The following is a 14,806-nucleotide window of genomic DNA, read 5'->3' as shown; positions in this document are numbered from 1 at the left end:
AAATAGGGTTTATCATTCAACGAGTAATTGCAGTGTAACTCTTGCCTATCTCATACCCTATCTCATACCCTTGTGTAAACTTTTTTAAACACTTTAATAATAATTTTGTCTTTTTAAAACAGAATTGAAATAATAAAAGCAATTTCACCTCAACTCTGTATTCCTAGCCAAAAAAACTCAAATCTATACTACTAAATTCCCAAGACTAAGTTAACCCAACCTATAATACTTGGGCTTATTCTTTGAAGATCTGGTCCATAACCTAATCGTGGGTTTCTGAACACCAACTCTCTTATATTATTTCGTTTAAGCGCTAAAAGTCAATCCTTTTTTTTTTTTTGAAACAAAAACAGATTTTCATTACTTTCGAATATCAAACAAGAAAGTCTCCAACAAACATGTAGGAGGAGACGTAAACAAATTTTGGCAATTAGCTAAACAAGGAATCCTAGCAATCTCATGAGCTACCCTGTTAGCTTGTTTCCGAATAAAGTGAATTGTGGCTTCCATTAAGTGTTGAAGTTGCAGCTTGCAGTCATCAATAACAGCTTCAACCTCAAGGTAATTCTGCTCCTTACTTTTGATGGCCTGTACTGTAAGTAACGAGTCTGTCTCAATCATAACTCGCTTACTTTGCAGATGCATGTCCTTAATCCAAGACAACGCCTCTCGAACCCCTACAACCTCTGCCTCTACTACTGAAACTGAGGCAAATAACCTTAGATTCTTACCTGCTAAAAAACTGCCCAAGTGATCTCTTAGCACCATACCAATTGAGAATGTTTCTGCACCCGCAAAAACAGACGCGTCTACATTCAATTTCAGCACACCCTCCTCTGGTGGTGACCACCTGCATTCTTTGTTCACTTGACCCTGGTCATCCTTCTGTATAGCACCTGGTTTCTTTCGCCTTGCTTTTTGCCACTCAGAAACTGTACTGAAACTTCCATCCATAGCTAATGCTGGAATGAAAGATTTATCTTCCCAGACCTTCTTGTTTCTCCAGTACCAAATCCCCCATAACACAGTACACACTTTAACTACCTCCTCCGAAGATGCATCATTTACCTTACTGAGCAACCAATATGGAGCAAACTCTACAGCCCTCATGTCATAACTCAGATTAACATGATCCCAACACTGTCTAGCAAAATTACATTGAAAGAAGACATGTAATAAGTGCTCTATGTCGTGTAGACACATTGGACAAGTTATAGGAAGTGTGACACCTTTAGCATTCAATCTTCTACGCACTGGCACACTGTTACGACAAAATCTCCAAATGAAAATCTTCATTTTATGAGGAATCTGCAGCCTCCAAATTCTTTTCCAGCCATTAATTTGAGGAATAGACGAAGTACCAAACATCTGATCATACCACCAACGATAGCCTGCCCTGGCCGTATAAACTCCATTAGATGATGCAGCCCAAACAACTCTATCATGCCTGACCTGTTGAGGTATAGTGATAGCTAAAATTGCTCTAGCGTCCTCTTCAACAAAATGTTCTTGCACATAACTGATATTCCACTGCCTCGAATTAGGAATAATAAACTCAGACACCAACTCATTCCTGCCTTCATACCTATGACTACTTTCAACACAGAAAGTTTCCTTCCCCCTAAGCCATGGATCTCTAACAGCCACTATACTTTCTCCATCCCCTAACACCCACCTGAACCCCCTTCGTAATTCTTCTTTTGCCGTCCATATACCATTCCAAATAAAACTCGCATCATTACCTCTTACTGCCTGAAGAAAATGAAAGTTAGGGAAGTATCTTGCTCTATACAATCGAGACACCAACGAATCAGGATTGGTCATGAAATTCCAGCAATGTTTCCCAAGTAAAGCAATGTTGAACCCATAGAGATTTCGAAAACCAAGTCCACCCTTGCTTTTTGGCAGACTCATATTATTCCACGAATGCCAATTAATACCTCTATTTCCTGCTGAACTAGATCTCCACCAGAAATTATTGAAAAGTCTCTCCAACTCCTGACATAACGTTCTTGGAAGCAGAAAACAGGACATAGTGTAGGAAGGGATTGCCTGAGCAACATTTCTAATCAACACTGTTTTCCCAGCCCTGGATATTGGTTTACTTTGCCATTGCTGAATATGTTTACTAGCCCTCTAAAAGTCAATCCTTGTTATTTTGATCCTGAGCTCTCAGGTAGCTTCATGCCCTCTCTATCATCCTCACTTTTATAATCCCGTGTGTATAATTAGATTGCTTTCTGTATTGTATTTGCAATAACAATATATGATTGCTCTTTTCTGGTTCAACTTGGTGAGTAGCAACATTATTAGACATTTACACTCTAACCTCGACACCTGCAAATTTTGTATATTAAGAACTTGCCCGTGCTTAAGGAGTTAATTTCAACTACATAAACATAACATCTTAGTCGAATATAATCAATTAAAAATAGATTTTTTGCCAAACAAAGCCAAACTATAAATTATTAAGTTATCATATACATCATTATACAAATATCAAATATAACTGAGAGCAATCTTCCAGATGTCTAAGAACAAACTGTGTAACATGCCCTGGTTCTCTGGTAAATTACTTGAACGACAAAGCCAATATAACCACTCCTTCATTCTTATCCAACTTTTGTTCATCAAGTATATGTTTAGAGATTAGTTATGAAACATGATTAGGCACCATAAATCATGATGCTTTATGATTAAAGTTTATTATAAATCAAGGCAGCGGCATGTTGATCCGCGATTGCTAGCAATCTATTATATATATAATAGAACAACTAGGGGGTTTATCGAGACAATTTATTTATTTCAAATTACTTAGTTACCCCTCATAAATACGTACTAATAGATATCAAATATAATTACATATATTAATTACATCTAGCTCATTATTTACTAATAATTTTATATATTTATTACTACTCCATTATTATATAATAAGAACTTATACTTATAATTACATATGTATTTTATAGGTATAGACTAAAATTCTAATATTATTATAATTTTATATATCTATTATTATCGCATTTAATGTCGTATGTCACATTATAATTATTTTATTTACAGTAAAAAAACTTAAATTCGAACAAAAAAATAAATATCGTATTCCTATTTAGATACGTATAACACTTGTCTTATAAGTTTAAAATACACATGTACTTGTGTCAAATTAATTATCGTATAATTTAATTTCCCACATTTAACATTCAAATACATACATATATACATACATACATACATATATATACATGCATACATACAATACATATACACATACAAACATACATATAAGATATAAGAAATTGAGTAACTAACACAAATGAACTCAATTTTTTCGTAATCGAATAACATGATTTTGTCAAATAATGAATTTCAATATTATACAAGAACAATTATGAAATTTAACAAAATTTAAACAATTTGAAGTACATATTTTACAAAAATCATCTATTAATTATTTTATACAATATTGAAAAAAAGTGCATCTCACATTCACACCATACCATATTTTTCAATTATATAATATGTACATATTTCTTGAACATGTGAGTTTTGAAATTGTGTGTGTCTCGTTTTGCCTATAAATACACATGTCGAAAAAGCTCATCCTTACAACAAAGACTATACATATATAAAATAACTTCTCGTAACAAGAAATATATTTCATTTCACAAGCATGTATACAAAATTTATAATAGTTTATATTAGATCATGCCCGTGCCTCGCACGGGCTATAGAGCTAGTTCCAAATTATACAACAACATATATAATAAATACATAAAAAACCTCATGCCTTTGATCAAACAATTTAAAATAACGACACATTGGTCATATAAAATATGAGTAGTATCCGAAGACCAAACTCCCATCATGTTTTTCAAATACTATTTCTCGCATTTAAAGTAGCAACCACGAGATTGCAAATTCAGCCAAACAACATACACAAGAAATTTCATGGTTCAATATAATCATCCGTTGTGATAAAAAAAGAGGGGCTTTGTTTGTTGTCAATCATGTACGATATAGACATAATCACAATAAACGAACACCATCATACACTTGATCCTTAACAAAACTACTGCATAAAAATAATTATTCCTCTTGTATTAAAATATTTATTCCTCTTGTATTCCCGAAGTGAAGTACAAGCGGGTATATAACAAAGAAATACAACAGATATCCTATAATCTAGAAGTAAAGATAATTGTAACTCTTATCACTTTACAATGATACTTATCCTATAGTTGATAAGGTTAACCAACTAATCAGTATATCACTTGTTATGCCCCCTCAAGATCGGCGTCGTGTCAATGAAGGCGAGCTTGGAAACATGGCGCTGAAAGGTAGCCTTTGGCGGAGGTTTCGTCAAAGCATCAACGTCCTGATTAGCTGATAATACATGTGTGACATCAACTAATTGTGAGCGCCAAAGAGTCACTCATGTGAGTGATAACACCATTGCTTTCATGCATAATTATTTCCCATAGTAGATCATGGATGTACTTTGTTTGGGACAAAATGAGACCTTTGTTATGACGAAAAATCTCAACACCAAGAAAATAATTAAGAGATCCCAAATCTTTCAAAAAAAACTTTGAGGATAAAACTCGATATAGTGTTGAATGACAGAAGAGACGCTCCCTGTAATAACAATATCAACCACATACACTAGTATATAAACTATGATGTCACCTTTATGCAAGATAAAGAGAGAAGAATCATAATAAGATTTCAAAAAACCCAATTGCAGCAAAAATGATTTCAACTCGTTGTACCAAATTTGTGAACCTTGCCGAAGACCATAAATACCTTTATGAAGTTTACATATATATGTAGGTAATTTACTATCAAAAAAATCCGGTGGCTGCCGCATGAATACTTCTTCTACAAGGCTGCCTTGTAAAAAGACATTATTTACATTTAGCTGGTGTATAGGCCACTGATTCTTAACTGGAATTGCAAGTACAAGCCTAACAGTGGTTGCCTTTATCACCGGACTGAAAGTAAAGTGAAAATCAATACCTGGATGTTGTGTAAATCCTCTAGTCATAAGACGTACTTTGTACCTATCGATTGAACCATCGAGTTTGTACTTAATTTTAAAAACCCATTTACAATCCATAATATTTTTGGCCTTATCTGGGGTTACCAAGGTCCATGTCTTGTTGCAAATCAATGCATCATGTTCGTCTTTCATAGCACTACGTCAATGAGGATATATTTGTGCTTGTTTGATTGAAGGAGGAGTGAATGGTACATGTGCGTCAGCCACAAAATCATAAAACTTGTTTGGTTTGTATATTTGATTCTGAGACCTTGTAGTCATTCTGGAAGGACCTGGTGGGGAGGTTACATGTGGTTCTAATATCTCATTGATGTTTATATCAGGTGACAGTCCAATAGAAGGCGTGTGTTGATTATTTTCTCTTGTATCCGAAGACGTTGAGGCATATTGTATACCTTAAATAGGAGACTCAAAATCTGATTGTAACATAAATACTGAGCCATCTGAAGACGCATCCGGAATTAATGGAGACTCCGCGGGCTATGTATTGAGGGATTCTACTGGTATGGGAGGAAGAATATCTGACAAATCAGAGGACGAGAGTGACGATGTGGATAAAAATGTGGAATCTGTGTCAGCAACAGGTACCCACTCTATGTTTTGAGAACAAGACTGATAAGAGGCAAACATTTTTATATATGGAAATGTATTTTCATAAAAAAGAACATTATGAGAGGTGTATATCTTCGAGGTGACTGGATCAAAACATAAATGAGCATAATACTGTGTTGAAAATCCGAGATATACACATGGCGTCTATCGAGGTTGTAACTTTGAACTAGCACACTGTTCAAGCCACGGGTAACACAAATATAACTCGCAAAGACTACTCAGAGCAGGTTTCGTGCTCAAGACGAGACTCCTCATCTAAGTTAATAGATGGGGCAAATGGTTTCTCTCTTCACGAGCCGTCTAACTCTCTATACTTACCTACCCTTTCCGACCCCCGAGCCGGCTACTGCTTTCTCAAATCATTCCTTTTTCTCTCCCTAAATACATGAATATTATCGTAATTAGGGGGTTGTGCAAAAAGACATTGATATGGAGACTCATTTCCAATTGTCTAAGTGGGTAGTCTATTGATGAGATAGGTTGCTTGACGACACACAAATGAACCGAACACCGAAGGAAGGTGAGCTTGATCTAGTAAAGTACAGGCAGTTTCAATAATACGACGATGCGTCCTTTTTGCAAAGGCAACACATTGAGGTGTGTACCGGGGAGACTTAAAAAGTTCAATGCCCTGAGAGGCCAAGTAAGACATTAAACTTTCAAACTCACCTCCTCCGTTGGTGTATAGTGATTTTATTTTATGATTGAAAAACCTTTCCACTAATGTCCAGAATTATGGAAAAACTGTTTGAACATCACTTTTATTTTTTTGGTGTATATAGCAAGAAATATTTAGTGTGATGATCTACAAAAATAACATAATACCTACTTTTATCAACAGATAATACAAGTGATGGCCCCCAAACATCACTATATATAATTTGTAATGGATGAATACTTTTGAGGGACGTAGGAAAAAATGATAATCTGTGATTTTTATTACTTGAACAAGAATTATAAAAATCAAACTTCTTTGACGAACAAAATGACAACATGAATTATTGAGAAATAATTTGAGAGACCTAAGATTGAGATGTCTTAAACGGCGATGACACAGATGAAGAGGTGCCCGAGGAGCAATATTTGCCTTTGGAGAAGGGACATGGGTAGAAGAAGGCCATTCATAGAGTCCATATTTATTCCGGCCGCATACCAGAGGTTTTCCTGTATTCGGATCCTTGACAAAGAATTTTTCAGGAAAAAAATCAACTGAGTATCTTGACAAAATTCAGAGACGGAAATAAGATTTCGTTGTATAGCAGGAGTGCATAAAGTATTGGACAACTTAAAAATGCAATGAGGAGATTGTAAATTAGAAATACTAGTATGAGTAATGGGAATAGTTTTACCATTTCCCATGCTAATTTTATCAGGGCCCTCGTAATTATGAACTTCAGAAAATTTATGCGCATCAGCTGTTACATGATGCGAAGCTCTAGAGTCAATAATTCATGGTGCGTATGGTTGTTGGACAGAGCTCGCAAAATTTGCTCTAGCATCCATGTGATTGTGTGTCCTGGATCTGCATGTTAGGCCCTTAATCAACTGTAGGGGGGTGAGTACAATTAATACAATCAATTCAACAAAGCTTCAACATAATCAATAATTTTTATATTAACTGATAAAAACTTACTACAAACGTACTCTCTTAAAAGGATGAACAAATATCTTTGAGAGCTGCTAGGTTATGCGAAAGATATAATAATATCGCAATGCTTATAGCATGAACCTAATATGTGCTTTATATAGATCACAACTACACAATATATAAGAAATCCTATTCTATCAACAACAAGGAAACCTATACAATGCTTCTAAGATAAGGTGTAATATCCGGGATATATCGTGTAATTATTTTTGCTAATAAATAATTATTATATGTGTTCCGTATCTATTCTGTGAATTATTTGTTAAGTGTTAAATGTGTTTGGATTTTTAAAAATATTATTAATTGAGTATTTTAATTTTTTTATGTCCAAAATAAAATATAGATAATTTTTATATCTTCCTAATTATTTTTATATTGATTTATGAATTTATAGGAATCATATGAATTTTATAAAATCTTTTTCCGGGTATCTAAACTCTATTTTATAAAAACGGGAACCAACCCACGTCATCCGTTGTTACGTTTTAAAAACCCGAAACTCTTCCGAGAACTCCTTCCTAACCTAATTGTAATATTCCGAGCATTTTCCATGTTTTGACTTTTTCGATCCGGCGTACGGTTTGTCCTGCGCGGGTCCCGGCGCAACATTTTCGATACAATATTCGTTTCGGTAAATCAATAAAACTCGTATTTTCGGTAAACTGGAGCTTTTTATTAAACTATCACAATTATCACCTCGTAGTACGTGTAACCAGGCGCTGAGACCAAGACCGCAGTATAAATTGTACTAATTTGGATAATTATCCCGAAAACCGATACCTTTTGAATCAGTTTTTACAAATAAACGTACCGTTTTATATCCGGAATGATCCAACGGGATACTAATTTTCCGTAATTATAAATAGTCTTTTACCGTATTTTATTTCGTATCCAAATCATTTGCAGTCAGCTAAATATATAATTTTCCAGAGAAAAACCTTATATTCATATAATCTTCTGAAAATCAAACCACAAATCGAAGGTGTTATTGATCTCTGTTTTCAAAGCTTGAGTAACCAAAACGAAGGATTTGAGGAGTACTATCAGATTCAGAGCTTCGTTTTACTGCAGAAATCAAGGTTATTTTTCTATATTTTTATTTAATTTCGAATTATTTTTATTAAAAATATGAATTTCTGTTCGGATGATTGTTTGTATGATTTGATGATTGCATGTTGTAGAGCTTGTTTTCCTGATGATTTTCATATGTCATACGTCTAATTTGGAGTTTAATAACATGTTCAAAATTGAGTTTAATTTTCGAATTTTGAAATTAGGCTTTATAACCCGTATGAATGTTTTCAATTGAAATTTGGGGCTTTTTGATTTAGGGGTTATTAGCTGTTGATTTATAGTGGGTTGTGTTCCTTATGAAATTTGCAATCGATTGGTATATAGCTCGTTAACGTAGGATTAGTGAATCGAAGGGAGTTATGTTTTGAAGATTTGCGATGTTCGTCGGAAACCGACGATGTTCTTGTCCAATTTCCGGCCAAGTCTGGGGTTATTGATGTGTTTTGATTGCATGTATAGATTCATGGTGATATGTTGTTTAATTCTGGAGCTTGTGGTGGTGTGACTGTACCTGGATCGCCTTCTCCGGCGAGACAGGGTATTTTCCGGCGAAGTTCGACGGTGAACTTTGCAAAATTGCATTTCAGTCCCTGAGGTTTTGAAAACGAAACAGTTAGGTCCCTGAGGTTTCCAGAACTTGCAAATTTTGGATTCCTGTTTTAAAAATATTCAAAAATCATATTTCCCTATTTATTTTTATTATAAAAATTCGATTTTAATTTCTGAAAATTCCAAAAATTATTATTTTAATTCCAAAAATTATTTTTAATTCAAAAATAAATATGAATTAATTAGTTAATTAATTTCAGTTAATTTTTAATTGGTTAATTTGTCAATTAATTTGTCAATTAATTAATTGATTTAATTAATTATTAATTAATTATTAATTAATTATTTAATTAGATTTAATTATTTAAAAATGATTTAAAAATTCAAAAAATAGTTTCGAGCTTTAAAATATTATTTTAAATTGTTTTAAAGGCTCGATAATTATTATAAAATTGTTTTGAAGCCAGAATTGGCCAGCCGAACCCTGTTTATTACTCCAAAATTGATCCAACGATCCGTTTTAATTTCGAAAAATGTTTTAAAAATCATTTTAAACATCCGAAAGCCTGTTTATGACCCGAGACTTTGTTATAAACGTTATATCATTGATTATGTGACGTGTTATGTGATATATGTGACTTGTTGGTTAACTGTCGGTCTATATATTCGATGTTTACTTGTTTATTGCGTAACTTTCAATCCGTTAATCGGATTGGGGTGAAACGAAGGGTAGATAGAAGTATGTGTCGAACAGAATCGTATAAGTTGAATATTGATAGATGCTTATGATATGTGAGCAGAAGAGGCAAAGCGTAGGAAAGGGAAACAGGTAGTCGAGGAGTAATACAGCCGTGACTGAAAGCGAGTGCAGTATAATAAGCTAGTACCAGGCAAATGTTCTGAACTTTCTCAAGATGTTGTATTGATTGATAGTCCTGTTTTATATTGTAAGTGCTTTGAAGCACTGAACCCTAAACCCTGATTCCAGATATTGATCTTGAGCCGTAAACCTGATTCTTTCTAGACCATTGATTGTTGTATACCCAAATACGAACCTCAAATATACGATACTACTCCACAAATACATACAAACTAAATATCAAACACTGAACCAGATTGTTTACACACTCAAACCATTGTATCTTATGCTTTGAAAGGCCAAATCCTTGAAACCTTGAAACATTATTTCCTTTGCTATCCAATTCTTTCACTACTTAGCATCTATGCTTTGAAAATGCCATATTGATCCTTATGTAGATTGAAACCATTTTCATTATTGAACGTCCAATGTTGTTAATGATTCTGTTTATTACTTATTACTGTTTATTCTGTTATTATGTTAAAATTAGATAGTTTTTATAAAATTGTGGACCAGATTCGTGGTCAGACCATATAATGGTCAAGTTAGGCCAATGTGTGCCTTGGATCGAGTAGTTAGAGCAGTGCCGTGTGCTTTGCTCGGGGTTAGTGCGTGACTGATCAGCAGCCTAACCTTGGTTTTTAAAATAAAAATATAATATCCAATTCTAAATCATAATCTATTGTTCACTTGATACCATAAACATTTTCACCTGATGATCATTATTCTCAGTTTTGTCATTATGACTTGCTGAGCTAGTTAGCTCATTTATGCGATATTGTTTATGTTCTTTTCCAGTTAAAAATGAACCGGTTGGTACCAAGGATCCCCAGTCCAGTGCGAGAGCTAGGGCTTCAGGTTGATTGAGTTGAGCTAGTAGGCTTCTTTTGGAATAATCTAAGTTTGTAAAAGTTTGTAATAATGTTTAATACTCAGTTCTGAGTTGGAATAGTTGGGATTCGAATGTTTGTAATATAAGCAAGTATGTTTGGATTGTGTGCATACTTTAACCTGTTACGGTCCGTGGTAGTTGGTAAGTAGGATCACTGCATGTTATTATTATCATCTTTATTATTGTTATTAGCAGGTTATAAATAGTGTGTGTGTGGACCCCAAACTTCTGACCCGGGTTTGGAGGGCGCCACATAAGGTCCTTCACCGCCTTGAGTTCCTGTTTCCTTTTCCTTCTCGAAGATTAACTGATGTGACGAATACTGATTATACCATCCGTTGACATCATCATCCGTCGATATCTTTATCCGTCGATATCATCATCCGTTGATGTAAGTTCTGATATGAACTTCTGATAGTTTCTGCTTGATATCATCAATTACCCCTAACAATCTCCCCCAACTTGTTCATTTGGAAATATGGACAAGTTCCAATTGATGATGTCAAAACTATCTAAATATAGGAATCAAGTATAAATATTCAATCTTGCTTCAGTGAATATTAGACTTTACTCTTCTTCCTGAACTGCTTCTTTAACTTGAACAATATCAGCGCTTAATTCCAGTTCTTCAGCTCAGAAAGCTCCATGAATCTTCCTTCTTTGATGAGCTTGGCTTATTTCTTCTTCTTCACACTTTTCTTCAGTATCATAAGCTTGAACTACTGTATAGATTGGATCTATCAGTATTTGAGATTTAGTTTCCTTAGATACTGTTTTCTTCTTTACAACAACTTTGGCTTTAGACTTTGAAATCTTTGACTTCTATCCTATCTTCTCTTTTCCTTTAAGCTTCATGTTAGCAGTTACAGTAACTTGTGATCTGAAATCTTTTGCCTGACTAATTTCCCTTATAACTATACCTCTGGTTGGTATGTTAGAAGGATCATCTTTATAAAGTACTTGAGAAATAACAACAATATCAGCATTTGTTGTCTTCATAGAATTCTTGAAGTCTTCCTCCATTTGCCTTAGCTGTTCAAGATCAACTCCAGGATTTAGAGTCAAATAATTGAATATTTGGATCATTGTAGAATAAAGTTGTCTTTCTTCCTTTAACTTTTAGAGTTTGAAGATGTTGATTTGCTTCAGCACCGACTTTTATCTCCAGAATACCTTGGTCTTCATCAGCAACAGTTATGACTTGTGAAGATTTTTGCATTTTTGTAGTCACAGTCAAATCTTCTACTCTTCTTTTATTCCTCTTAATTTCTCCACCTTGTCTAGATTGAAATCTAGTGATTGCTTTTGACGAACCACTAACTTCAACTAGCTCTTCACCTCTTCTCCTTTTACTTTCCTTCTGTTTCCCCTTATTACTTCCATCAGGATTTTCATCATCAGTATATGTCAATATCAGCTGTTTGCATTTAGATTTAACAATTTTCTCCCCTTTTTTGGCATCATCACCAAGCAGTAGAGAAAGAATTAGCTCCATTGAATTCTGTACTTCTGTAAGTTGATCAAACATTTGAACTTGTTTAGCTTCCAATCTAGCTTGACTGGCTTCAATTGTAGTTTGTCTGGCAACTTTTGGTGCAATTTGTTTCTGAATTTTCTGATCAGTAGTCAGCTTTGAAGCAATCAATGATTCCTTGATCTAATTGATTTGATTAGTAGTTGCTTCATGAGTTGTGTGTAACGATCTGACAACTAAAGTTGATGCTTTCAGATGATTCAACATATCAGGATCTTTAATCTTCTGTTCTGGTGTTTCCAGATGTACAACAACTTGTGTTCTGGAAATAGGATATGTATAATCTTTCCAATAAACATTCCAGAGATTATCAAAATAATCCTGCTTCTTCTTAGCATCTAACTCTTTCAGTTTCTGTTGTCTCACATGCACATGCATATCTTCAGGGAAGAAAAGATCATCCTCAGGATCTATATTAGTATTAGAAACATTAGCTTCTTCACCATCATTAGATTCTTCATTAGCAACTGGATTTTGTACTAATTGCTGAACTTCATCACCAGCTTCAGCATGTAGAATATAATTAGAAATTGGTGCAATATATGATCCAGTAACTTCAGAAGTTTCCACACCTTCAGCAGTTAACTCCACATCTTCAAGTAGTGTAGATAAATGAATCGGAGCTTCGAGATTAACTTCCAGAACCTTAGTTCCCGTAACATGCTGTGGTGATTCTGAAATGGATGAAACTTTATGCATCGACTGTTATGCTACTATATCTTCAACAACAACATGGATTTTCTCAGGTAATGGTAAAGTAGAGTAAATGGACTATTTTTCAACAAAAACAGGGATTATCTTATGTGGTGAAATAGTAAAATGTATGGACTGTAAGAAAGTATCAGTACTTAGACTTGCAAGGAGATTAATAGCCCTTGATACATCAAAATTTTCTTGATGTTCAACAGACTGTTGTTCAACATTTGTTTCTTTAGTACTCTGAGCACCTGCAAACATATAGAAATTAAAACCTAATCTCTCTATTCTTTTAAAATAGTCTCACTAATCCCCACACCACATATCTCATGACTATTAAGAGTCAGAGCTTCCTCACAAGGATTACTAAATCCTATCTCTCATCTACTTCTCCTTTTGCCAGGAAGGATCCTGCCTCTCTTAAATTCTATTTTTCTCTCAATCTTTTTACACATCTCACAGAAAAAAGGTTCAGAAAGATTGTCCTACAGAAATAAGAGGTGGCTAAAGAAGGGTGATCTGCGGTCGTCCTTAAATAAGGTCTAGATGTAATCATACCAACATGATTTATATCATGAGAAATAAATGCTGAAAAGACTGAATCAGTATTTAGAATAAATGCTGATAAAGTAATAACATTATTTATACCTTGTGAATCCATAATTAAGCTCGCAGTTGATACTGTGGTTATGACAGTTGTTGTTCATCAATAATGAGAAACTCCATTTGAATTGGAGAGGATTTGATCAAGTTACTTTCATGTACCATGATCTCAAACCTTGTCCTTCTTTCAAAGAACTAACACATGAATGTGTTTATTGAAAGCTATCACAGAGTCTTCAGTAAAAACTGATGAAACCTCTGTGTCTCTGTTAGTATCGTTAAGATCTACCTCAACAAGTAGTCTCTAACCAACTAAATGTTGTATCTGAGTGGTGAGCACAATTCAAAAATTATGTCACTTGATTTTTGGCAACATTTGAAAAACGGATTCAAGTATTTCAATTGTGAGAAGAAATTTAAGATATAAGATATGTAATGTTAAGAAATGAGTGTGAACAACTTTCTTGATGGGAAAAAGAAAGTTTCAAAGAATTTGAATAGAATGTAACACTCAAAGATAATAATCCTTATTGACTAAGGATTAAACCTTCCATAAATTTCTTCTTTAACAATAGTTACCTCTTGTAGTGTGCTCAATCTGTACTAAAGTGATCACATGAACTTAAACAGAGATTAGTTTATTCACATGGACTATTAAAAACATCTGAAGTTAAGCATGCAGTACTGATTTAGATATCAACAGTTAAAAGCATTCAAGCACACACAAGTTAGTAAACAATTATTCACTTAAATAAGCAAAGAAGGCACAAATATTTTTATTAATAATTAAGAAGCTGAGTACAAGATTTCATAGAATTTTGAACATAAAATCCTAATACAATCTAACTACTCGGACTTCTTCTGCTTTTTTTCTTCTTCCAACTTCTTCATCGACCTCCGATGAAAGATTCGTGACATAAAACCTGCAAGAGAAATGATATTCTCTTGCAATGTCAACCATACGAGGCGACATTGTTCTTCCTTGAGGTGTCATTGCGCAACCTTCTAAGCTCTTCAAAGCAGACATCTATATCTAAAAGAGATGAAGTGACTGAGTGTCATCCGAGTTAAGTCGATCAAAAATCGATTGTGAGATCTCAGAAGAAGGATAATCTTGGCCGTTGAAGACTACCTTGAGACGAAAGGGATCGAAATACAACCTTCCATACTCAGGAATAGAGACTGGTCGATAAACTCCATGTGAAAGAGAACAAACAACGACCATAGATTTTGAATGAAAAAATTGAGTGAATTTTGGAGTTTGAATAAAAAAG

The 14,806-nt window shown here is 34.1% G+C and overlaps 1 protein-coding gene across 1 annotated transcript; it reads right to left on the bottom strand.

Annotated features, from left to right (window-relative positions):
• Window positions 1–360: 360 nt before the first annotated feature.
• LOC141689163 (uncharacterized) lies at window positions 361–14,559 on the bottom strand. Its single transcript, XM_074493354.1, has 4 exons — window positions 14,383–14,559; window positions 14,112–14,130; window positions 12,663–12,907; window positions 361–1,998 (listed from the first exon to the last, which is right to left on the bottom strand). Exons 1-4 carry the CDS (start codon window positions 14,557–14,559, stop codon window positions 361–363), a joined length of 2,079 nt encoding a protein of 692 aa, XP_074349455.1.
• Window positions 14,560–14,806: the final 247 nt, after the last annotated feature.

This window comes from Apium graveolens, chromosome 2, assembly GCF_009905375.1.
Source record: "Apium graveolens cultivar Ventura chromosome 2, ASM990537v1, whole genome shotgun sequence".
Taxonomy (NCBI): domain Eukaryota; kingdom Viridiplantae; phylum Streptophyta; class Magnoliopsida; order Apiales; family Apiaceae; genus Apium; species Apium graveolens.
This window is presented reverse-complemented; position numbering and strand designations above follow the sequence as displayed.

Excerpts from the sequence above, each read along its gene's own strand:
- LOC141689163 (XM_074493354.1), bottom strand. The coding sequence starts at position 14,559 with ATGTCTGCTTTGAAGAGCTTAGAAGGTTGCGCAATGACACCTCAAGGA. Across the intron at positions 1,999-12,662 it reads ATGATGGTGAAGAAGCTAAT|GAGTTGGAGAGACTTTTCAA; the intron begins GTTTCTAATACT and ends ACGTTATGTCAG.